At 44.6% G+C, this 24,224-nt stretch overlaps 1 protein-coding gene across 30 annotated transcripts in view; it reads right to left on the minus strand.

The window, feature by feature from the left end:
• The window catches only part of PDXDC1 (pyridoxal dependent decarboxylase domain containing 1), a 97,700-nt gene that overhangs the window by 66,316 nt on the left and 7,160 nt on the right, over nt 1-24,224 (minus strand). For 15 of the 30 annotated variants that reach the window (XM_054242582.2, XM_054242588.2, XM_054242581.2 and 12 more), the window contains exon 1: nt 5,417-5,565. The exons of 7 other annotated variants lie outside the window; for them this stretch is intronic. In XM_054242582.2, coding sequence (XP_054098557.2) covers nt 5,417-5,437 — 21 coding nt within the window. In that variant the 5' untranslated portion in view covers nt 5,438-5,565. Of the gene's footprint in view, nt 1-5,416; nt 5,566-21,429; nt 21,568-24,224 lie in introns of those variants that run through there. 8 more of the 30 variants (XM_054242585.2, XM_078344657.1, XM_054242583.2 and 5 more) reach the window with 1 other exon arrangement.

Here is a 24,224-nt window from a genome sequence, read left to right on the forward strand (position 1 = left end):
ACAAAAATAATCCCAGCTGCTCAAGAGGCTAAGGCAGGAGAACTGCTTGAACCCAGGAGCCAGAGGCTATAGTGAGCTGAGATCACGCCACAGCATTCTAGCCTGGGCAACAGAGCAAGACTGCATCTCAAAAAATATATATATAAATCAGGTTCTGCTTTAGGTGAAAACAGATGACATTAAGCTCAAGCAACTTCTTATAACTCATAATCCTAGATATCGTGGAGCAAAGACAGAAATAGGAACCATCAATAGCTCTGCCACTGACCACCCATGCAATCCTGAATAAATCAAATATGACCAAAGCCATGAATTTCTAGGATCAGAAACTCTGTACTATGGCTGAGTCCCATCAGTTTTCCCTAACACCCAGTATTAGATAATCATTTACAGCCTCAGCTGCCATGCACCTGTATGCAAACCCTCACATTATGATAATGTTGGAATTGGTTTTACATGAAAGCTACAATTACAGCCTATCATCTCCTCCTTTCTATATAAACCTACAAAGATCTACAAAGCCATAAACCAAAACTGGTCATTCAACCTTGCCAAACAGGGGTTCTTTTCTCATGCTTTTAAACAAAGGAGAACTCGAAATTCTGGGAGTCCTTATCAGTAAATAAGGATCAGGAATGTTCCACTGATGGTACTATAAACCTCTAGCATAACAATAAGGTGACAAAGAATTTTCTAAAATCAGGCCCAAAGAGTAGGAAAGCAGCACTTAGCTCAGGATGAGTACAAGAACCAAAAATAGGCTGAGTTGCGATTTAGGTCAGAAACAGGGTCAAAGTTGTCTCTTTCAGAGATGAGGATTAAATATAACAAGTAATTACCTGGGCAAGGTGGCTCACACCATAATCCCAGCACTTTGGGAGTCCAAGGGGGTTAGATCACTTGAGGTCAGGAGTTGGAGACCAGCCTGGCCAAAATGGTGAAATCCCATCTCTACCAAAAATATAAAAGTTAGCCAGGCATGGTGGTGGGCACCTGTAATCCCAGCTACTTGGGAGGCTAAAGCAGGAGAATCACTTGAACCCGGGAACTCCAGCATAGGCAATAGAACAAGACTTCATTTCCTCCAACCCCTCCCCTGCCAAAAAAAAAACCTGCCAGCTCTTAGCACTGTCGGGTGGAAACTTCTTTGGAGACGGAAATGTTCTATGTCTGTGCTGCCCAGGGTAGCAAACATCAGCCACATGTGGCTGTTGAGCACTTGCAATGTGGCTAGCATGACTGAGGAAAGGAATTTTAAATGGAGTTTAATTTTAATCTAAATGTAAACTGCCAAATATAGCTAGTAACTACCAAACTGAACACTGTAGTTCTAGATGCCCTAAGTTAGGGACTTTCAACCAGAGGCAATTCCCCCCACCCTTCGGGGGACAATTACCTCCATCTGGAGACATTCTTATTGTCACAACTGGGGGTAGGGGGTGCAACTATCATCTACTGAGTGGAGGTCAGGGACACTGCTAAGCATGCTGCCGTACACAGGTCAGCCCCCACAACAGAGAATTATCTGACCCAAAATATCAGTAGTGCCGATGCTGAGAAACTGCTCCAAGTTTGCACAAGGATGGAATTAAAGTAAATGCAAAGCAAATGCAGTTCACTTTGTCTAAACATAATACTCAGGAAGAATGAGACTTTTTAACCAACAGAAAAATGTCTGGGCTATTCTACAGGTTTCAAGTAGCAGGTTTTGGCCTGGCATGGTGGCTCACGCTTGTAATCCCAGCAGTTTGGGAGCTAACACATGAGGATGGCTTGAATCTAGGAGTTTGGAACCAGCCTGGGCAATACAGTGAGATCTTGTCTCCACAAAAAAAAAAAAAAAAAAAAAAAAATTTAATTAGCTGGGTGTGGGGGTGAGTGCCTGTAGTCCCAGCACTCAGGACGCTGAGACTCTAGAATCACCTGGGTCTTGGAGACAGGTTGCAGTGAGCCAAGACTGCACCACAGCTCTCCAGCCTGGGTGACAGACTGAGATCCTGTCTCAAAAATAGTAATTTAACAGGTTTTAACTGAGAGCTGTGTTTAATAACTTATTAAGATCTTCAGCATTATAGTGATTACTTCCTGTTGCATTTTTCTTCCTCGAATATTAACATAAGTAAACACTGTAATGCTGGGCATGGTGGCTCACGCCTGTAATCCCAGCACTTTGGGAGGCCGAGGCGGGTGGATCACAAGGTCAAGAGATGGAGACCATCCTGGTCAACATGGTGAAACCCCGTCTCTACTAAAAATACAAAAAATTAGCTGGGCATGGTGGCGTGTGCCTGTAATCCCAGCTACTCAGGAAACTGAGGCAGGACAATTGCCTGAACCCAGGAGGCAGAGGTTGCAGCGAGCCGAGATTGCACCATTGCACTCCAGCCTGGGTAACAAGAGCAGAAACTCCATCTCAATGGGAAAAAAAAAAAAAACACGGTAAGACTCTGCTACAGGGCCTTGTTCCTTACACCTTGGACACAGTGTGGGGCTCCGGCAAAGCCCCCACTCCTCTCTCAGTTTGAATTCCCTGCTTCCTCAATTAACCTATCTGATTTATTGGGACATCAGTAATCTCAGCTGTAAGAAAACTGATACTGTTGTGAAAGAAAAGCAAATCATGACAAGAAAATGGCTCTGTGACCACAGGTCTGCACATTTACCTATCATCTACAGAAAAAGCAAGGGACAGAAATATATTTGGACCAAAGGAAAGGTACTAAGAGATCCTACTAAATGATGATGGCATACTACATTTTGTTTAATTTTTGTGTTTTTTGTCACATATTGCATTTTAAAGTGAGAGATATTATTTGAAATTTTAGAGGGTATCAAATAACAATGTGGTTTCTGTAATCAGTATAAATTATGCAAGGATCAGTTTAAATGGGATCATTCCGAACTGCTCAAATAGCTCCCAAATTGATACTAACCATGTAGAATTTAAGGCAGCATAGTCTATTCCTCAGAGAAACAGGAATAATGAACACAACTAAATGTTTCACTTCGATTCAAACTATTTTTCAGCACACAAAGTCATCAACACTCATAGCAATGCTTTTTCCTTCCTGCCCACTTAGCACCAACAGAAATTGTTCATTCCATCTAAGGCCCTCTATTACTTCACGGAATATAAACGTTTAAGTCCCAGTCATAGTTCTGAAAAACTTACATTCAGAATTTTCACACTGACCTAAGGCAGAAACTTCCAGCCCACATGTTCTGAATTCCTAAAAGATAACTGCAATTTTTGTGAAGACGCCAGTATTAGACATACTGGAATTTCAGTCCCTCTTGAGATCTTTACTGAAGAGTTTAAGATCTTTTATCGGCCGGGCGCGGTGGCTCACGCCTGTAATTCCAGCACTTTGGGAGGCCGAGGCGGGTGAATCACGAGGTCAAGAGATCGAGACCATCCTGGTCAACATGGTGAAACCCAGTCTCCACTAAAAATACAAAAAAATTAGCTGGGCACGGTGGCGCGTGCATGTAATCCCAGCTACTCAGGAGGCTGAGGCAGGAGAATTGCCTGAACCCAGGAGGCGGAGGTAGCGGTGAGCCAAGATCGCGCCATTGCACTCCAGCCTGAGTAACAAGAGCGAAACTCCGTCTCAAAAAAATATATATATATGTATTTTATCATCAATTAATACTTACAGCAACCACCTTGATCTACTGATCGAATGCCAGAAAAAGTCATATTTAAAGCAGAATTCTGACCCACTCTGCAGATTTTCCAATAAAGGCTAACTATTCCTGAAGGAAAGATCACCCTAAGTGCTTTAGGATTCCAATCACAACCACATGAAGTCCATCCATCTTCGTATGAAATTGAAAACACTTTGCATCATTTTGTATTCAACTGCTCGTGTTGTAAACATGATCTACACCAGGATTTCTCAGCCTCAACACTGCTGACGTTTTGGGCCAGAGAATTCTCCAGCGTGGGGAGGTGTCCTGTGCAATGTAAGGTGTTTAGAGGCGTCCCTGGCCTCTACCAGCAGCACCTTCCTGCCCCCATTGTGACAAGCAAAAATATGTCCAACGATAGCCAAATGTCCCCTGGGGAAATAAACTGCCCCCTGCTTTAAGAACCACTCATCTGGACAAGACTTTATTTCCAGCCAGGAAAACACAAAACATTCACCCCAGAGATGGCACGAGAAAACCCTATTTTTCTTGTCTTCCACCCCAGTTTACGCTAAGCAACCGAGTAGTAGGCTATACCAATGAGAACATGAAGCCATCTGGCCCAACTTTTACAATTATTGCCTTCAATTCTCCAGTGACAAGTGAACAAATCCACAACAGCTGTTGCCTTGAAAAAAGACAAAATGTATTATTCCTACCAGCTCAAAATTAAAATGTAGCAGTCTTAAAACACTAGCATTGCTCCTGAATGCCACATGCATGAAAAACCAGAGTTTGCATGCGACTGGACAAGCAGACTCCCAAGGTGGAAGAGAAAGAAGGGCTTTGAGGGAGGGCAGAATCTCGGGTACTGAAAGCAAGAATCCGTGAAGAACCCCACGCACCGATTCCCCTTTACAATCCCTACAGTCGGGACAAGCAGAAGCCGTTTCCCATGGTTGAGCAGTCACACAGGTACATCACGCTGCTGTTCCCCCAAGGAGAAACCAGAGGAAGCCGCTGTTACCAGTGGATTTCGGGTTAACATGGGGATCCCTCCTCGCCACTGGAAAAGGGAGAGCCAATAAGTTGTGGAGCAGCTGACTCAATTTGCAATTTACGCTATACCCACCCCTTTCTGGACCTCAGAGGTTCTCGGCAGGTGTTCGCACGCTCAGCATTGGAATCACCTGCGTGGGGCAGAGTGGTGGGGGGCGGTGGCGGTTAAACACGTAGATCCCGGTCCCGCCCCCAGAGGTTCTGACCCCGGGACTGAACATCCACATTTTACAAAAGGCCCCAGATGATTCCCACGCAGGCTGAAGTTGGAAAAACACTAATTTAGCAATTTTCGTTCCTAACTCGGAGACCAAGGAAAACCTACAGGTTTGCAGTTGGCTCCGAAAAAACTGCGGCTTCTTTCCGGGAGCACCTGGGGCCGCTCCTCGTCCTCCTAAAAGGGCCAGCCGCGCTCAGGCCAGCCCCTCACGGAACCTTGGCAGGGCCCAAGGTCGGCCCCACGATCCCAGTCCTGGGCTCCCGGCCCCTGGCGGCCCCCAAGGAACCCGGCCAGCCTCTTCCGCCCGTCGGGGACCCGACAAACACCTGGCCCCGCGACGCGCTCCAGCCCCAATCGCCCTCCCAGCCAGGCCTCCTCAGGCGGGGCCCGTTAGCCAGCGTCCCCCTGCCCAGGTCACAACGGCAGCTAGAGACTGGGAAACAGTCGCCTCGGAGGCGGGGGCCAGGGGTCACAGTGCCGTCCCTATCGCCCCCTCTCGGTACGGACCTTCTCCAGGGACGCGTCCATGGCTGAGGCGGCCGGTGATGGCCCGACAGTCCCGGGCGCTACTTCCTCCTCCCGCGCCCCGCCGCTGTTTCCACGCTGGCAGCGCTGACGTCCCCCGCGCCCGCGGCCGGCGGGGCGGAAAGGAGAAGGAGGAGCCCGGCGACGCCGCCGGCTGGTCAACCTACGGGTTGAGAGGCGGAGGGGCGGGGCCCCGTGGCGGTGGGCGGAACCCTCTGGGCTTCCGTACCTGGCCGTCACGCCGGCCCTCCCTAACGTGCGCAGGTGAAGGGGTAGGATACATGGTAAATTGTTCACCAAACTCACACTCCTCAGCAGCCTGTCGCAATCAAGGTATAAGTATAATAATCACAAATTGTTATTCATGAAGCGAAAGGCTGGAAAAACTAGTGACGCACCTGCACTTCCAGACCCAGTCTTCCAAGTCTCCCGCCTCCCCCCATGTCGGCAACCCTCAGGAATGGAACAGGCTATTCGCTAAGTCGGGGGCGAGCTAGCCAGCATCCTTGCGCATGCGCAGGACCCACCGCATTCTTGGCGCCCAGGGACTTGGGGGTTTGGGGTTTGGGGGCTCCTCGGTGACCGCTGCTCAGAGAAAGTGCTGATCTGAGCTGAAGTGTTTGTCTCAGACCTTGCAGCCGAATTCTAGACGGAAAAGATTGTTAAGACAACTGGTCCAGCCTCCTCCTTCATGTCACAATTATGACTTGTCAGGTAATGGGTAATAATAATGGTGATAATATTAATATATCACCTGCTGCTCTTCCATTTTCCTATTTCAACAGCCCTAGGAGATCATTATTATGCCCATTTCACGGTGCCGATCTACATAGGATTCAGAACCAAGCCCCGTGATTCCACATACTGCTTCCACTCCTACTTTACTTTAAATATTTTTAAAAGTTAATTTTTAATTATTTTTTTTATCTTGTTACCGATGAACTGAAAGGAAAAAGATAACAATTTCATTTTAATAGAGAAGGGGTGTGTGTTTCACTATGTTGCCCAGGCTGGCATCAAACTCCTGGCCTCAGGCGATCCTCCAGTCTCAGCCTCCCAAAGTGCTGGGATTACAGGGTGAGCTGGCACGCCTGGCCTCTCCTGCTATTTTACTGCATTGTGTTTCTAACGAATGGGGAGGGCGTACATTGGCTTAGTAGATTCCTCAGACCTTAATGAAGGAAACTGAAATAGACTACCATCGTTGCACTCAATGGAACACTTCACCTCTACAGTGACGCTACAGCCACAAATCTGACTCCTTTTCTCTCCTGTTTTATACTCTTCCTCCCGAAATCTGTGTATGTAACAGGGTCACATTTTCAGCGCAGTAACTCCATGTTTTGAGTTATCTATCTAAATTGTATTCAGTCAATTGCCTGGTTGTGTTAATAAAATTATTTCCTATCAAAACCTTGTGTGGTGATTTAAAGTGTACTGTGGGAATTATTCTGACTCCCTAAAGCGCTTTGCAAACAGAAGGAATGATAGATTTATATCTAAAACTGAAGATTGAATGTAACCCTGCTTGAGTAAAACAAGTCACTTTTCCAACGGGTTATGAAATTTTTCAAACACGTAGAAAAGTTGAAACAATTGTGCAGTGAACAACTGTGTACCCGCTGCCTGTATTCTACAATTAATTTTCCCTATATTTGCTTTCTCATATATGCATCCATATATCCATCCATTGATAATGCGTTACATTTCACCTCTGAGCACCTCAGCATGGGTATCATTGAAACTAGTAAATTTTAAAGTGACCTCCAAGTTTCTCTGGATTGCATTACAAAGTATAATAGATTCCACAAAAAAAATACTGGAGAAAGAAAAGTTAACTTTACTGTTTGAAAAGTCAACTTTGAAAACCCAACATGAAAAAGTGAAAATAACTGGATTCTTTATTATATTTATCTAAACATTTATTGACTACCATCTTGGACAGTTGTGCTGGCAATAGTATGTAAAAGAGTAAGAGGCTGGGCGTGGTGACACACGCCTGTAATCCCAGCAGTTTGGGAGGCTGAGGCGTAATGGGTAATAATCATGATGAATACATCAGCTGATGCTCTTCCATTTTCTTGAATTCTTTTTTTTTTTTTTTTTTTTCCTGGAGAACACATTTTCTTGAGTTCTTGACTATCACCTGAGGAGTTCAAGACCAGCCTGGCCAACAAGGTGAACCCGTCTCTACTAAAAATACAAAAATTAGCCAGGCATGGTGTGTGCCAGTAATCCCAGCTATTCGGGAGGCTGAGGCAGCAGAATCACTTGAACCTGGGAGGAAGAGGTTGCAGTGAACTGAGATTGTGCTACTGCACTCCAGCCTGGATGACAAGAGCGAGACTCTATCTCCAAAAAAATAAAAATTAAAAAAAAGACAATGTCTCTGCCCTAAAAGAAAATACTGTCTTAGGCAGAGGTTTTTACTCTGAGGTGCAGATGGAGGTCTGTGAAACTCCTGAAACTACTCAAAATTTTGAGTGTTTTGAGCCTGGGAGGTTTTTCTGGGGAAAACATCCATCATTTTCATTGTATACTCAAGTGTGTGACCGCCCCCCCCAGCCCCCCCGCAATCCCCAGGGGGGGGGGAAAACATTGAAACCATTTGGCTTCTGGATATACAGATAGGAAAGCTGCTAAATTATTATGCAACATTCTAAGGACTAGTGAATACAGATAAGCAGAATATGATTTGGAGCATAAAGCTATCAATTGTGGGGAAGTTTAATCTCTACTGACATACGGCTTTATGTGCTGCTAACAGACCTTTCTCTCTCTTTATGTTTTTTTCAGATGAGTCTCACTCTGTTGCCCAGGCTGAAGTACAGCAGCGCAATCTCCGTTCACTGTAACCTCCACCTCCAGGGTTCAATCAATTATCCTGCCTCAGCCTCCCCAAGTAGCCGCAACTATAGGCGTGCACCACCACACCTAGCTAATTTTTGTATATTTAGTAGAGATGGGGTTTTACCATGTTGGCCACGATGGCCTCAAAATCCTGAACTCAAGTGACCCTTCTGCCTCTGTCTCCCAAACTGCTGGGATTACAGGCATGAGGCGCCATGCCTAGCCTCAAGCACTTCTAAATCCTTTAGGGACACCTCCCAAACACAATCCCCAGTTCCTCCCAAGAAAGAATAACTATTTTCTACTTTTTTTGGGGGGTGGGGACAGAGTTTCACTCTTGTTCCCCAGGCTGGAGAGCAATGGCCTAATCTCATCTCAGCACAACCTCCACCTCCCAGGTTCAAGTGATTCTCCTGCCTCAGCCTCCCGAGTAGCTGAGATTACAGGCATGCGCCACCATGCCTGGATAATTTGTTTGTATTTATAGTAGAGACGGGGTTTCTCAGTGTTGTTCAGGCTGGTCTCAAACTCCCGACCTCAGGGAGGGATCCCAAAGTGCTGGGATTACAGGCATGAGCAACCGTGCCTGGCCTCTACTTTCTTTTATACTAATCATTCCTTTTATTTTCTTTGTAGTTTTATCAGCCAAACGTGCATCCCCAAATACTATAGCTTAGTTTTATCTTTTTTAAAAAAAAATTATTTCTTTTAATCTTTACAATTGATTGCTTGAAGACTCCAGATTATTATTCCAGAATTTCTTTTTTTTGTTTGTTTGTTTGTTTTTTTTTTGAGACAGAGTTTCGCTCTTGTTACCCAGGCTGGAGTGCAATGGTGCGATCTCGGCTCACCGCAATCTCCGCCTCCTGGGTTCAGGCAATTCTCCCGCCTCAGCCTCCTGAGTAGCTGGGATTACAGGCACGTGCCACCATGCCCAGCTAATTTTTTGTATTTTCAGTAGAGACGGGGTTTCACCATGTTGACCAGGATGGTCTCGATCTCTTGACCTCGTGATCCACCCGCCTCGGCCTCCCAAAGTGCTGGGATTACAGGCTTAAGCCACCGCGCCTGGCCCAGAATTTCTTTTAGTCTGGATTTTTCTCTGTTCTCTGTATTTCCTGCAAGCTGATAGTTGGATCTAGGCTTAAGTCAATTCAGATATGAAGTTTTGGAGGCATATTCATAGATAATGTGTTCTTCATCAAGAGGCACAGAAACTAATCTTTAAGTTACGTTCATTCTGACTTCAATGACAAGAGTTGTGAATTCCCTTATACAATAGAATTTTTTTTTTTTTTTTTTTTGAAACAGTCTTGCTCTGTTTCCCAGGCTAGAGTGCCAGTGGCATGATTATGGCTCACTGCAGTCTTAACCTTCCAGGCTCAATTGATTTTCCCACCTCAGCCTCCCAAGTAGCTGGGACTACAGGTGCACACCACCACACCTAGCTAAGTCATAGACATTTTTTTGTAATACCTGAGGAAAGTTTTCAAGATATGATTTCGTATCACCCTACTTTCATTTTTATTTTTCATTCATTTTTATTTTGACATATTTTCAGACTTGTAAAGTTGCAAGAATACAAAAAATTTTCTTAAACTCAAGATTCCCCAAATGTTAACATTATATTTTTCCACACTGTTTTAGTGTTCTCTCTCTCTCTTCCCCACACTTTTTTTTTTAGATCGAGTCTCACTCTGCCACCAGGTTGGAGTGCAGTGGTACAATCTCGGTTTACTGTAACCTTCGCCTCCTGGGTTCAAGCAATTCTCCTGCCTCAGCCCCCTGAGTAGCTGGGACTACAGGCTCCCGCCACCACACCCAGCTAATTTTTGTATTTTTAGTAGAGATGGTTTTTCACCATGTCAGCCAGGATAGTCTCGATCTCTTGACCTCATGATCTGCCTGCCTCAACCTCCCAAAGTGCTGGGATTACAAGCATGAGCCACCATGCCTGGCCACATTTTTTATATCATTTTATAGTCGGTTGCAGACATGATGCCCTTTTATCCCTAAATAATGTGTATTTCCAAAAAGACAGGACATTTTCCTTCACAAGGCGGAACAGTACAATAAAGAAATGTGAAAATTAACATTGATATAATACTATTTTCTTTTCCTTTTTTTTTTTTTTAAATAGAGATGAGGGTCTCAGTATGTTGCCTAGGCTAGTCTCATACTCCTGGGCTCAAGGGATCCTCCCACCTCAGCCTCCCAAAGTGCTGGGATTACAGTGTCAGCCACTGCCTGGCCAGATACAGTATTGTTTTCTAATCAATAGACTATTCAGACTTTGACAATTGTCCCAAAAGTCCTTTAAAGCAAAAGAAATTCTGAAACAGTATGTTCTGGAAAGGTTCCTCTGTCTTTGTGTTTTGGAACAGATTTGAAGAGTCCAAGCCAGGTCTGAGATAAAGTCTCACTCCATCACCCAGGTTGGAGCACAGTGGCACAGTCTCGGCTCACTGCAACCTCTGTCTCCCTGGTTCAAGCAATTCTTGTGCCTCAGTCTCCCAAGTAGCTGGGATTACAGGCACACGCCACCACATCCAGCTAATTTTGTACTTTATTTATTTATTTTTTTTCTTTGAAACAGTTTCCTTCTTGTCCCCCAGGCTGGAGTGCAATGGCGCAATCTTGGCTCACTGCAACCTTCGCCTCCCAGGTTCATGCAATTCTCCTGCCTCAGCGTCCCAAATAGCTGATATTACAGGCAGGAGCCACCATGCTCAGCTACATTTTTGTGTTTTTAGTAGAGATGGGGTTTCACCATGTTGGCCAGGCTGGTCTCAAACTCCTAACCTGAAGTGATCCACACACCTCTGCCTCCCAAAGTGCTAGGATTACAGGTGTGAGCCACCACACCTGGCCTTAACTTTTTTGAGATGGATTTTCACTCTGTCACCCAGGCTGTAGTACAGTGGTGCAATCATAACTCACTGCAGCCTCTAGCTCCTGGATTCAAGTGATTCTCCTGCCTCAGCCTCCTGAGTGAGTAATTGGGATTACAGGCGGCCCACGCCACTATCCTGGCTAATTTTTTACTTTTAGTAGAAACATAGGGTTTCACTATGTTGGACAGGCTGATCTTGAACTCCTGACCTCAAGTGATTTGTCCACCTTAGCCTCCCAAAGTGCTGAGATTACAGGTGTGAGGCACCGCACCTGGCCTGCAGGTACAAAAATTGGGTACCTTTTATGCGTGGGTCAGCTTTTTTCCTTGCTCATAGTACAGCCCATGGGTTAGAGCTCAGATTGTAGCTACAAGTATAACTGGACTCTATATTTATTTATTTTTTTAATGGAGTCTCATTCTGTCACCAGACTGGAGTGCAGTGGTGCAATCTGGGCCCACTGCAACCTCCACTTCCCGGGTTCAAGTGATTCTCCTGCCTTAGCCTCCCGAGTGGCTGGGACTACAGGCGCGCACCACCACGCTCAGCTAATTTTTGGATTTTTTAGTAGAGACATGGTTTCACGATACTGGCCAGGATGGTCTCAATCTCTTGACCTCGTGATCTGCCCACCTCAGCCTCCCAAAGTGCTGGGATTACACGGGTGAGCCACCCACCCGGCCTGGACTCTTTTATTTTTTAAGCTGTTTAAGTGAAAGCTCCTTGGGCAAGTTACTTAAGCTCTTCGTATATTAGTTTCCTCATCTGCAAAATTCTGGTTATACTTGCCTGTTAGTGTTTGTTAAGCATTCTTATGATTCTTACATCAAAAAACAAGCCAATAAAAACATATCTTCATCCACATGCCGTCTGGTCACACCTAATGGTCTCAGTTTTCTCATCACATACCTACCACCAACTCATTTCCATCCACCTTCAGCTTTGTTCCATCCACCCAAACAAGTCTCACTAAAACCATCTCAGTCCATCATTCTCAGTTCATCACACCTGCTCTCAGCAGCCCTAGAACCAGATGATCACTTTCTTTTTGAAACCGACTTTCCATGCTTCCCACAATATCAAATCCTTCGGACCTTCCCTTTCCACCTGTTCCTTCTCAATGTCTTCTGCAGTTTCTTCCTCCTCCACCCAATGTTTAATTGTTGGATTTCCTCAGCACTCAGCTGGCAAGACCTTTTAAGACAGACTCTTGTTCTGTTGCCCAGGCTGGAATGCAATGGCACGATCTCCTTGCCTCCCTGCAACCGGTGCCTCCTAGGTTCAGGGGATTCCCCTGCCTCAGACTCCCAAGTAGCTGGGATTACAGGCACGTGCCACCCTACCTGGCTAATTTTTGTATTTTTAGTAGAGATGGGGTTTCACCATATTGGCCAGGTTGGTCTTGAACTCCTGACCTTAGGTGATCCACCTGCCTCAGCCTCTCAAAGTGCTGGGATTACAGGCGTGAGCCACCATGCCCGGCCTGGAAAGCCCTTTTGATTTCTTCGACACACTTTGATCCTCCATTATTTCAGTTAACACCTACATCAAACTGAGAGTACTTCATCAATGGGTTGTGAAATCAACCATTGGGTCATGAGCAGCAATTTTTTTAATAAAAATGGAAATATAATGCAAAACATCAGAGCACATCACATGGATTAAGGATAATTAGGCAGTAACTGAAATGTCCATGAACAGACAGACAAACAAACTGGGGCCTATCCCTGCGATGGAATGGAATACCATACTGCAATAAAAAAGAGTCAATTACCAATCCACGGGACACCACAGATTAGGAGTTGGCAGACTTTTCCTGTGAAGGGCCCGGTTGTAAATACTTCAGGCTTTGTAAGCCATAGCTTAGGTTCTTGCAATCTCGGTCCCAACTATTTGATTCTGTAGCATGGAAACAGCCATAGACAGTATGTAAACAAATGAGTGTTGCTGTGTTCCAATAAAACTTTAATCACGGACACTGGATTCTGGGTTTCATTTAATTTACCTGTGTCACATAATACTCTTTGACTTTTATTCAGTCACTTAAAAATATCAAGTTATGCTGAGCTCTTGGGCCTTTGCATAATCGGGTACTGGGCCACATTTGGCCCACGGCCCTCGTTTGCTGATCCCTGTCACAGATGAATCTTAAAAACATTATGCTGAGTGAAAGAAGCCAGATACATGGCCCAGAGCCTGTAATCCCAACACTTTGGGAGGCCGAGATAGGAGGTTCACTTCAGCCCAGGAATTTGAGGTCAGCCTAGGCAACATAGAGAGACCCAGTCTATACCAAAAAAAAATTAGCTGGCAGTGGAAGACTGCTCCAGCCTGGGAGGTTGAGGCTGCAGTGACCTGTGATTGCACCCCTGCAGTCTAGCCTGGGTGACAAGGCAAGACCCTGTCTCCAAGGAAATTTTTTAAAAAGCTAGATACAAGCAAATACATATATTGTATGTAGACTGTAGATATGCTCTATAGTCTTAATTTATATGGAATTCTAGAAAATGCAAACTATAATGACAGAAAGCCTGGGGCTGAGGTGGAGGGGGAATTGACTGCCAAGGGGTGCTGGGGAATTTCTGAAGGTGACAGAAGAGCTCTGTATTTTAATCATGGTGGTGGTTACACAGGTATATACATTTGTCAAAACCTGTTGAACTGTACATGTAATATGGCTGAATTTTATTAAATTATATTATGTAAAACATACTTCAACAAGTTGATTTAAATATACCAGAGTATTGGTTGGTTATTTACTACTGGGTAAAAGATTTTTTTTTTTTTTTTGAGATAGAGTCTTACTCTGTTGGCCAGGCTGGAGTGCAGTAGTGAGATATGGGCTTACTGCAACCTTCACCTCCCAGGTTCAAACAATTCTTGCACCTCAGCCTCCTGAGTAGATGAGACTATGGGCATGAGCCACCATGCCCAACTAATTTTTCTATTTTTAGTAGAGATGGGGTTTCACCATGTTGCCCAGGCTGGTCTCGAGCTTCTGCTCTCAAATGATCCATCAGACTCAGCATCCGACAGTGCTGGGATCACAGGCGTGAGACACCGTGCTCAGCCAAAAAATTCTTAAAATAAAAATAATAATAATAAATTTAAAAAAAAAAAAAATATATATATATATATATATATATAAGATCAGAGCACCTGTTATGGTGATAAGAGTACTCATTCCTTCTGAAACTTCTGTTTCCGTGATTCACATTTATGGCTGTGCCCTGATCACACTGAACTCTTCCACCCTAAGCCAGGGACTCTCACAGTCCTGATCCCATAAAAGCTCCCCATCCTCCACATAGCTGTTCACACCCGGAATCTGGGATTCTTGCTCTCTCCCACACTTTCCCTTCTCCAACCCCTTCCAATCAGTGTTGCCACTTCTACCTCCTAAATATCTCTCAAAGCTGTCTGCATCTCTATTTCCGTTGCTACCACCTTGACTACTGCCATATCTAAGCAGTCTCTGTAGCCAAACCATTCTTAATACAGAAACCAGAGTCATCTGTTAAATGTAGAAATCAGATCATCTGCTCACAAGTCTTCAGCTGTTCATGAAATAAAGCATGCATCCTTAACTTGGCCCAAGAGTATTATATGGTCCCTGCCTACCTCTTTGGTCTTTGGCTGTCATTATCCCCTTGGTTTTTTGTTTTTGTTTTTTGTTTTTTGTTTTTTTTTGAGACAAGGTCTCACTCTATCACCCAGGCTGGAGTGCAATGGCGTGAACTCAGCTCACTGCAACCTCCACTTCCTAGGCTAAAGTGGTCCTCCCACCTCAGCCTCCCAAGTAGCTGGGATCACAGAAGCACATCATTATGCCTGGCCAGTTTTTCTGTATTATTGTAGAGATGGGGTTTTACCATGTTGCCTAGGCTGGTCTCCAACCCCTGAGCACAAGCAATCCACTTGCCTCGACTTCCCAAAGTGCTGGGATTACAGGCGTGAGTCATGGTTCCCAGCTTGGTCTTTTTTCTTTTTATTTATTTTTTTGAGACAAAGTCTCACTCTGTTGCCCAGGCTGGAGTGCAGTGGCGTGATCTCAGTGAACCCTCCGCCTCCTGGGTTCAAGTGATTCTCCTGCCTCAGCCTCCTGAGTAGCTGGGATTACAGGCACCCACCACCACGCCTGGCTAATTTTTGTAGTTGTAGTGGAGATGAGGTTTGACCATGTTGGCCAGGCTGGTCTCGAACTGCTGACCTCAGGTGATCCACCCTCCTCAGCCTCCGTAAGCACTGAGATTACACGTATGAGCCACTGTACCCAGCCGAGCATCATATTTTAGAGACACTTCAGCCGGCACAGTGGCTCACGCCTGTAATCCCAGCACTTTGGGAGGCCGAGGCAGGCAGATCACAAGGTCAGGAAATCGAGACCATCCTTGCTAACACAGTGAAACCCATTTCTACTAAAAATACAAAAAAATTAGCTGGGCTTAGTGGCATAGGCCTGTAGTCCCAGCTACTCAGGAGCCTGAGGCAGGAGAATCGCTTGAATCCGGGAGGCAGAGATTGCAGTGAGCCGAGATCCAGTCACTGCACTCCAGCCTGGGGGACAGAGCAAGACTCTGTCTCAAAGGAAAAAGAAAAAGACACTTCATGGACCCAGGGGCAATTTACCTCCCAAGTCTAGCTAGTCCAATGTCTAGGATGCAGTCGGCATTCAATAAATAATTACTGAATGTATGGATTCAACAAATACTTTCCGAAGGTACATTATATACCACACAGTATTTTAAAAATTGGGGCTACAACAATAATTAAAAGAGATTAAGACCTTGCCTTCTGTGGATTTTTTAAGCTGAGATAGATCTCACTTTGCCCCCCAGGCTGGAATGCAGTGGCATGATCCTGGCTCACTGCAGCTTCAACCTCCTGGGCTCAAGTGATCCTTCTACCTCAGCCTCCCAAACTGCAGGGACTACAGGCATGCACTAACACACTCAGCTCATTTTTTCATTTTTGTAGAGATGAGGTCTCCCTATGTTGCTCTGGCTAGTCTTGGAGCTCCTGGGTTCAAGTGATCCTCTCGCCTTGGCTTTCCAAAGTACTGGGATTACAGGCTTGAGTCACTGTGCCTGACTATTTTTGTGGATTTTTTTTTTAGTTGGAGTTTCACTCTTGTTGCCTAGGCTGAAGTGCAATGGCACGATCTCAGCTCAGTGCAACCTCCACTTCCCAGGTTCAAGTGATTCTCCTGCCTCAGCCTCCAGAGTGGCTGAGATTACAGGCCACCACCACCACACCCAGCTAATTTTATATTTTTAGTAGAGGCTGGGTTTCTCCATGTTAGTCAGGCTGGTCTTGAACTCCCGACTTCAGGGTGATCCACCCGCCTTGGCCTCCCACAGTTCCGGGATTACAGGTGTGAGCCACTGCACCCGGCCTGTGGATCTTATATCCTACTGTAATAGAGAGATAATTAATTAGCTATATAATGTATATTAATTACTTGTAAATACCATAAGGAAAATAAAGCCAGATTAAAAAAATAGAGAGTAAATTATGAATGAATCTGTCCCTTGGCTATCGATTTGAAATCTCTGTTCTGAAACACTGGAAATGTTTTAGAAAATGTTCGTTCAGTGGTAATTAGCTAGAAATAGTTGAAAGCAAAGCCAGCCACTACCATCAATGATTTGTTGACTTATTATTAATTTTCAAGACCTTGAGGAAAACATTCCCAATGATAATTTTTCTGGTACTCAAAGAACCTTTGTTTTTTTGTTTTTGTTTTTGAGATAGGCTTTTACTCCTGTCTCCCAGGCTGGAGTGCAGTGGCATGATCTCAGCTAACTGCAACCTCTGTCTCCTGGGCTCAAGCCATCTTTCCACCTCAGCCTTCACAGTAGCTAGGACACCACCACTCCTGGCTAATTTTTGTGTTTTTGGTAGAGATAGGGTTTTACCATGTTGCCCAGGCTGGTCTCAAACTCCTGAACTCAAGCGTCTGCCCACCTTGGCCTCCCAAAGTGCTGGGATTACAGGCTTAAGCCACCACACCTGGCTGAAAATAAGAATTTTTATTGGCATTTTAAACTATAATTTATGTGTAATTTGTTTCAGATTTATTTACATTTCATGAAAGTGCCCAGGCTTCTCTAAAACTGTGTGCCCAGAAGACAAATGAGCAAAGGCATTTACAGACAATATAAAAAGGAAAAACGTGCAAATACTCAACATGACAAAAAGTTCAACATTACTAGTAACCAAAGAAATGCAGAAATGGATGAGATAGCATTTTTGCCTATAATTAGCAAAGTTTTTTTTTTTTTAATTTATAACATTCGGCCAGGCATGGCGGTTCACGCCTGTAATCCCAGCACTTTGGGAGGTCAGGGCAGGCAGATCACCTGAGGTCAGGAGGTCAAGACCAGTCTGGCCAACATCCTGAAACCCTGTCTCTACTAAAAATACAAAAATTAGCTGGGTGTAGTGGCACACGCCTGTAGTCCCAGCTACTTGGGAGGCTGAAGCAGGAGAATTGCTTGAACCCAGGAGGCAGAGGTTGCAGTGAGTGGAGATAGCGACAATGCACTGCAGCCTGGGTGACAGAGTGAGACGCTGTCTATAAATAAATAAATAAAATTACACCCAGTGTTAGTGTAGAGGAAAGAAGTATTCTCACGGATTACTGGTAGATTTTCAGATTGTTAAAAAACGTTTGACATATTTCAATTGTGTTGAACTGGATGGATGGATGGAATTGGGCATTCAGTAACAAAAACATTTAAAATATACCTATGTTTTGTACTTAAAATTCTACTCCCAAAGTGTAAACTAAAGACATAACTATGTTAAAGATTTAAGTATAAGACTGCCTGCACTAGCTTATAATGAAACAAAATTGAAAACAAACTGTATATCCAACAAAATAACAGAGAATTGGCTCAATAGTGGTACTTCCATAAAACTGGTTAAGATACCAGCTTAAAAAAAAAGTGGCAGGTGTAATGGCTCTCACCTATAATCCTAGCACTTTGGGAGGCCAGTGTGGGAAGATCACTTGAGGTCAGGAGTTCCAGGCCAGCCTGGCTGACATGGTGAAACCCCCTCTTTACTAAAAGTACAGAAATATTAGCCAGGCATGGTGGTGGACACCTGTAATCACAGCTACTTGGGAGGCTTAGGGAGGAGAATCACTTGAACCTGGGAGGCAGAGGTTGCAGTGAGCTGAGATCACGCCACTGCACTCCAGCCTGGGCAACAGAGAGACTCCTTCACAAAAAAAAAAAAAAAGTGATGCAGGTACACACTTATTAACATGGGAAGATGACATTGCCAACGCAGAAGGGCTGCTGAGAACACAGCATGTATAACATGAACCTAATTTTATTTTATAATGAAAAACTACATACATGGAAAAGATTATAAAAATTCACAAAAAGTGAAAAGAGTGGTTAACTCTAGAGATGTTCATTTTCTTTGTTTTTTGGAGACCGAGTCTAGCTCTGTTGTCCAGGTTGTCGTAGTGGCACAATCTCAGCTCAGTGCAGCCTCCCGCCTCTCGGGCTCAAGGGATTCTTCTCCCTCAGCCTCCCAAGTAGCTGAAATTACAGGCACTCACCATCACACCTGGCTAATTTTGTATTTTTAGTATAGACAGGGTTTGCCATGTTGGCCAGGTTGGTCTAGAACTCCCGGCCCCAAGTGATCTGCCTTGGCCTCCCAAAGTGCTGAGATTACAGGTGGGAGCCACCACACCTGGCCAAAATGTTAACTTTCTTAATTACACTTTTTTGTTTTTCATACTTGTAGAATTATTTTTTAAAAACCATTAAACAGCCAGGCCCAATGCCAGGAGCCCAGAGTACCAGCTACTTAGGAGGCTGAGGTGGGATGATAACTTGAACCCAGGAATTTGAGGCCAGCCTGGGAAACACAGAAAGACCCCATCTCTACAAAAAAAAAAAAAAAAAAGAAAGAACATCAAACAGTACTATGCCAGTTTTTAATCTATTCCCTTCCAGCTCCAAATCCATCCTTTTTGCCTTCTGGGTAAAATTGGATCTGAGACTTTGAAATAGTTTTCCTTTGCCAGGAGGTACAATGTTATTTTAAGTTTTGTAGGTAGAGGGCGCTGGAGAGACACTGCAGGAGGAAAGGGTTTCGCCTATTGGTTCCTGCTGATGGCTTCTCTAGGGCCCAGCTCCTGCACCACACATTGGCAGGCAGCTTCCCCTGGCACTGCCCTCTGGCAGTTTTGCAGCAGAGTACTTTCAGTGAAACATCTTGCCACGAAAAGTTTACCCCGAGGGCAGATTTCCAGAAAGTTCCTCCAGCCAGCAGGGCATCACAGCAACTGCCTTTGCTATTCAGTGACCCTGGGCTGTACCCTCTCCACATGGTCAGGATTTCAGCCCTCCAGGGGTCATTGTTTCCTTGAGTGTAATATCTCAGTCCTATGGGTAGTGGCTGTTCCTTATATCTACTATTTGTATACTTTTTTTTTTTTTTGAGGCAGGGTCTCACTGTGTTGCCCAGGCTACAGTGTAATGGTGCAATCTCAGCTGACTGCAACCTCTGCCTCCTGGGCTCAAGCAATCCTCCCACCTTAGCCTCCCAAGTAGCTGGGACTACAGACACGTGCCATCATGCCTAACTAATTTTTTTTTTTTTTTTTTTTTTTTTTAGAAATGGAGTTTTGCTGTGTTGCCCAGGCTGATTTCCAGCTCCTGAGTTCTAGCTAATCACCTGCCTCAGCCTCCCAAAGCACTGGGATTACAGATGTGAGCCCCCGCACCTGCCTGTATGCTCTTTAGAGTTCCCGTCTTACTACCTAAACCCTCGTTATTCCAATCTCCTATGAACAATTCTTCATACAGTGCATCCTTGTTATTCACGGGTTCCATGTTTATAAATCCATCTACTTTGCTAAAATGCATTTGGACACCCCCAGTCAATACTTCTGGTGCTTTTCCCACTATCTGAAGACATGTACCTGCACAGAGCAGCAAAAAATTTAAGTCACATGATGCACTCGTTGCCAGCTGAGGTCCAACAAGGTGACACTCTGCCTTCTTTTTAATTTTTTTGACACAGAGTCTTGCTCTGTCACCCAGGCTGGAGTGCAGTGGTGCAATCTCGGCTCACTGCAACCTCTGCCTCCAGGGTTCAAGCAATTCTCTCACCTAAGCTTCCTGAGTAGCTGGGACCACACACATGTGCCACCGTGCCTGGCTAGTTTCTGATTTTTATTAGAGACAGAGTTTCACCATGTCGACCAGGCTGGTCTCAAACTCCTGACCTCAAGTGATCCTCCCACCTCAGTCTCCCAAAATGCTAGGATTACAAGTGTGAGCTACCGTGCCCGGACATACTCTGCCTTCTTGTCTCAGCTTTCAGATTGCAAACAAGTGTCTTTTCTGCAGTTTACTTAGTATCACATCTTTCACAGTTCTGTGCTTTTTGTTAGTGATTTTGCTGCTTAAAATGGCCCCCAGCCAGCCGCAGTCGCTCATGTCTGTAATCCCAGCACTTCGGGAGGCCGAAGCAGGTCATCACTTGAGGTCGGGAGTTTGAGACTCCTGATGGGTGAAACCCCATCTCTACTAAAAAATACAAAAATTAGCTGGGTGTGATGGCAGGTGCCTGTAATCCCAGCTGCTCTGGAAGCTGAAGCAGGAGAGTTGAATGAATCTGGGAGGTGGAGGTTGCAGTGAGCCAAGATCACACCAATGCACTCCAGCGTGGGGAACAGAGCGAGACTCTGTCTCAAAAAAAGAAAAAAGAAGGCCCCCAAGTGTCCTCCTGAAGTGCTATCCAGTGTCTCTGAGTGCAAGAAGGCTGTGAAGTGCCTTGTGGAGAAAGTACATTTGTTAGATGAGCTTTGTTCAGGCATGAGTTACAATGCTGTTGGTTGTGAGTTTGATGTCAATGAATCAAGAGTATGTATTAGATAAGGCATTCTTCAACACACTCACATAAAACCAGGTTATGCAATGACTGCTTTATAAAAATGTTGTGACCAGAGGCTTAGGGAAACCCAATTCTGCATTTCCTTTAGAGCAATGATTCCATATTCGCCAATTCAGTGTCCTTGGTGACTTTATAGAACAGAACTATCTTGGATAATGAGAATCAACTATATTAAACTTTCCCCATTGTAGCTGGGCGCAGTGACTCTTGCCTGTAATCCCAGCACTTTAGGAGGCTGAAGAGGGCGGACTGCTTGAGTGCAGGAGTTTAAGACCAGTCTGGGCAACATGGTGAAGCCCTGTCTACAGAAAATACAAAAATTACCTGGGCATGGTGGCAATCCTCTGTAGTCCCAGCTACTTTGGAGGCTGAGGCGGGAGGATCACTTGAGCCTGGGAGGCAGAGGTTGCAATGAGCCGAGATCGTGCCACTCCACTCCAGCCTGTGCAACAGAGTGAGACTCTGTCTCAAAAAAGAAAAGAAAAATAAAAATGGTATAGAAAATTTGCGGAAAGCATAGCTATTTTTTATTAGTCTGTAGCCACATTTTGAGCCAAAATCATCACCCAAAAAAGAGTCAAACTCTGTAAAGTATTTGAAGAGATTTATTCTGAGCCAAATATGGGTGACCATGGCCCATGATACAGCCCTCAGGAGATTCTGAGAACATGTACCTAGAGTGGTCTGGGCGCAGCTTGATTTGATACATTTTAGGGAGGCATGAAACATCAATCAAATACATTTCAGATTTACATTGGTTTGGTCCAGGTTACAGGTAGATTTAAAAATGTTCTGATGGGCAACACTGGTTGAAAGAGTCATTGTTAGGAAAGGATTATCTAGGTTACAGTAAGAGGTGGAAGAGATTTAAGTTTTCTCTCTCAGATGAAGCCTGTAAGTAGCAGGCTTCAGAGTGAATAGATTGTACATTTCAGAGTAAATAAATTGTAAATGTTTCTTTTCTTTTTTTTTTGAGATGTAGTTTCACTCTGGAGTACAGTGTTGGGATCTTGGCTCATTGCAATCTCTGCCTCCCAGGCTCAAGCAATTCTTATGCATCAGCTTCCCGCGTAGCTGGGATTACAGTCATGTGCCACCTCGGCTAATTTTTTTGTATTTTTAGCACATATGAGGTTTCACCATATTGGCCAGGCTGATCTCAAACTCCCAGCCTCAACTGATCTGCCCACGTCAGCCTCCCAAAGTGCTGGGATTGCACCGCTGCACTCCAGACTGGGTGACAGAGCAAGACTTTGACTCGAAATAAATAAATAAAAATAAAAAGGAAAGAAAAGAAAATCAGGAAAAAGAGAGGAGTACATATCGTTTCCTTGCCAGCCTCTCTCCAGTCTCATTTCAGGTAACAAAGAGGAAGGCAGTTGCTTCAGTTTCCCGCTCTGAGTCTACACATATGAACAAGTCTCAGAGTCAGATGTTGAAGGAACCTCAGTGCTACATTTTTTGAGGGGTTGGCCTTACTTCACCTGCTCCATTGGAAAACAATCCTTTTGGTTTTAAAAACGTTGCACATTGCCTGGGCATGGTGGCTCACGCCCGTAATCCCAGCATTTTGAGAGGCCGAGGCGAGCAGATCACCTGGGGTCAGGAGTTCGAGACCAGTCTGGCCAACATGGCGAAACCCCATTTCTATCAAAAATACAAAAACATTAGCCAGGTGTGGTAGTGCACGCCTGTAATCTCAGCTACTCAGGAGGCTGAGGCAAGACAATCGCTTGAACCTGTGTGGTGGAGCCAAGATAGATCGTGCCACTGCACTCCAGCCTGGGTGACAGAGTGGGACTCCGTCTAAAAAAAAAAAAAAAAATTGCACCTTGTAGTCTTTTGTTTGTCAGCAGAAATTTCAGAATTTGCAAGAGAAGTTAGATTTTAGACATGGCAGCCCCCTTGGTGGTTCTTATTAAACTGGGATTCATTTAAATGAAACAGTAATAGCTACAATAAGCTTCATTGTCATCATCTTAATATATTTTTAATGTGATCCTTAGTTGTAAATTGAAGCTCAGTTCTACTTCCCACATCAGTACTTATTGCCTGCTGAAAGAGCGCTGAACAAAACTCCTCTTTTTCATTCGTACACAGCCCTATGTTCTCCATTCATCTCCCACTGTTTGGGGATATTAACGGCACATGAATGTTCGGCTTCATTATTGCTGGAGGGCTCTGAGTCACAGCTTCCACAGATGATGAAGCATCAACGTAATGAATTAATTTATCTTAGAGCTTCTCCTCTTGTTTGAAGACCATGGGAGTCCTTTAGCATTTGCTTGAGTAATAGATTGTCTTTAGCATCTGATTATTATTTTTTCTATTGCTTCTAAGAAGAGACAAGTGGATAGTAATGCACTGGAAATCATCAGAGCCTTCTAGTCTTCATTTTTCCTTCTTTCAGTTCCCATTAAGTAAATCTGTTGAGCTGGTCCATAAAGAATGCCATGGATATTAGAGGATATTTTCCTCTAATTGCTACCAGTCCTTCACCTCTCTGGGTTCTGGGAGAAGTGACGTGTGCAGAAGGCATCTAGTAAATGACAGTTTCATCCCTTTGGTATTGCCAGATTTAGCAGAATATTTTTTTCCCTTTATGGTCTTTTAATTTTTTTTTTTTTTTCGGGGACAGTTTAGCTCCTGTTGCCCAAGCTGGAGTGCAATGGTGTGATCTCGGCTCACTACAACCTCTGCTTCCCAGGTTCAAGCAATTCTCCTGCCTCAGTCTCCCAAGTAGCTGGGACTACAGGCATGTACTACCTCGCCCGGCTAATTTTGTATTTTTAGCAGAGACGAGGTTTCAGCATGTTGGCCAGGCTGGTCTCAAACTCCTAACCTCAGGTGATCCACCCGCCTTGGCCTCCCAACAGGCATGAGCCGCCATGCCTGTCCTAAGTTTTAAAATTTTTTACTTGTTTTCAATTGGTGTCAGAATTTTTTTTTCTTTTGAGACAGGGTCTCACTCTGTCACCCAGACTCACCTCAAACATAAGAAATATGTCTGACAAAGAGTTACTTTGATAGAGTAAATTATACAGGTTAAAATCCTCTTACTTCTAAAATCACAGGAATTGAACCTACCCCTGAGAACCCAAAATTCTTGGCTGCAGTGG

The sequence above is a fragment of the Callithrix jacchus genome, chromosome 12, assembly GCF_049354715.1.
Source record: "Callithrix jacchus isolate 240 chromosome 12, calJac240_pri, whole genome shotgun sequence".
In the NCBI taxonomy this organism is placed as follows: domain Eukaryota; kingdom Metazoa; phylum Chordata; class Mammalia; order Primates; family Cebidae; genus Callithrix; species Callithrix jacchus.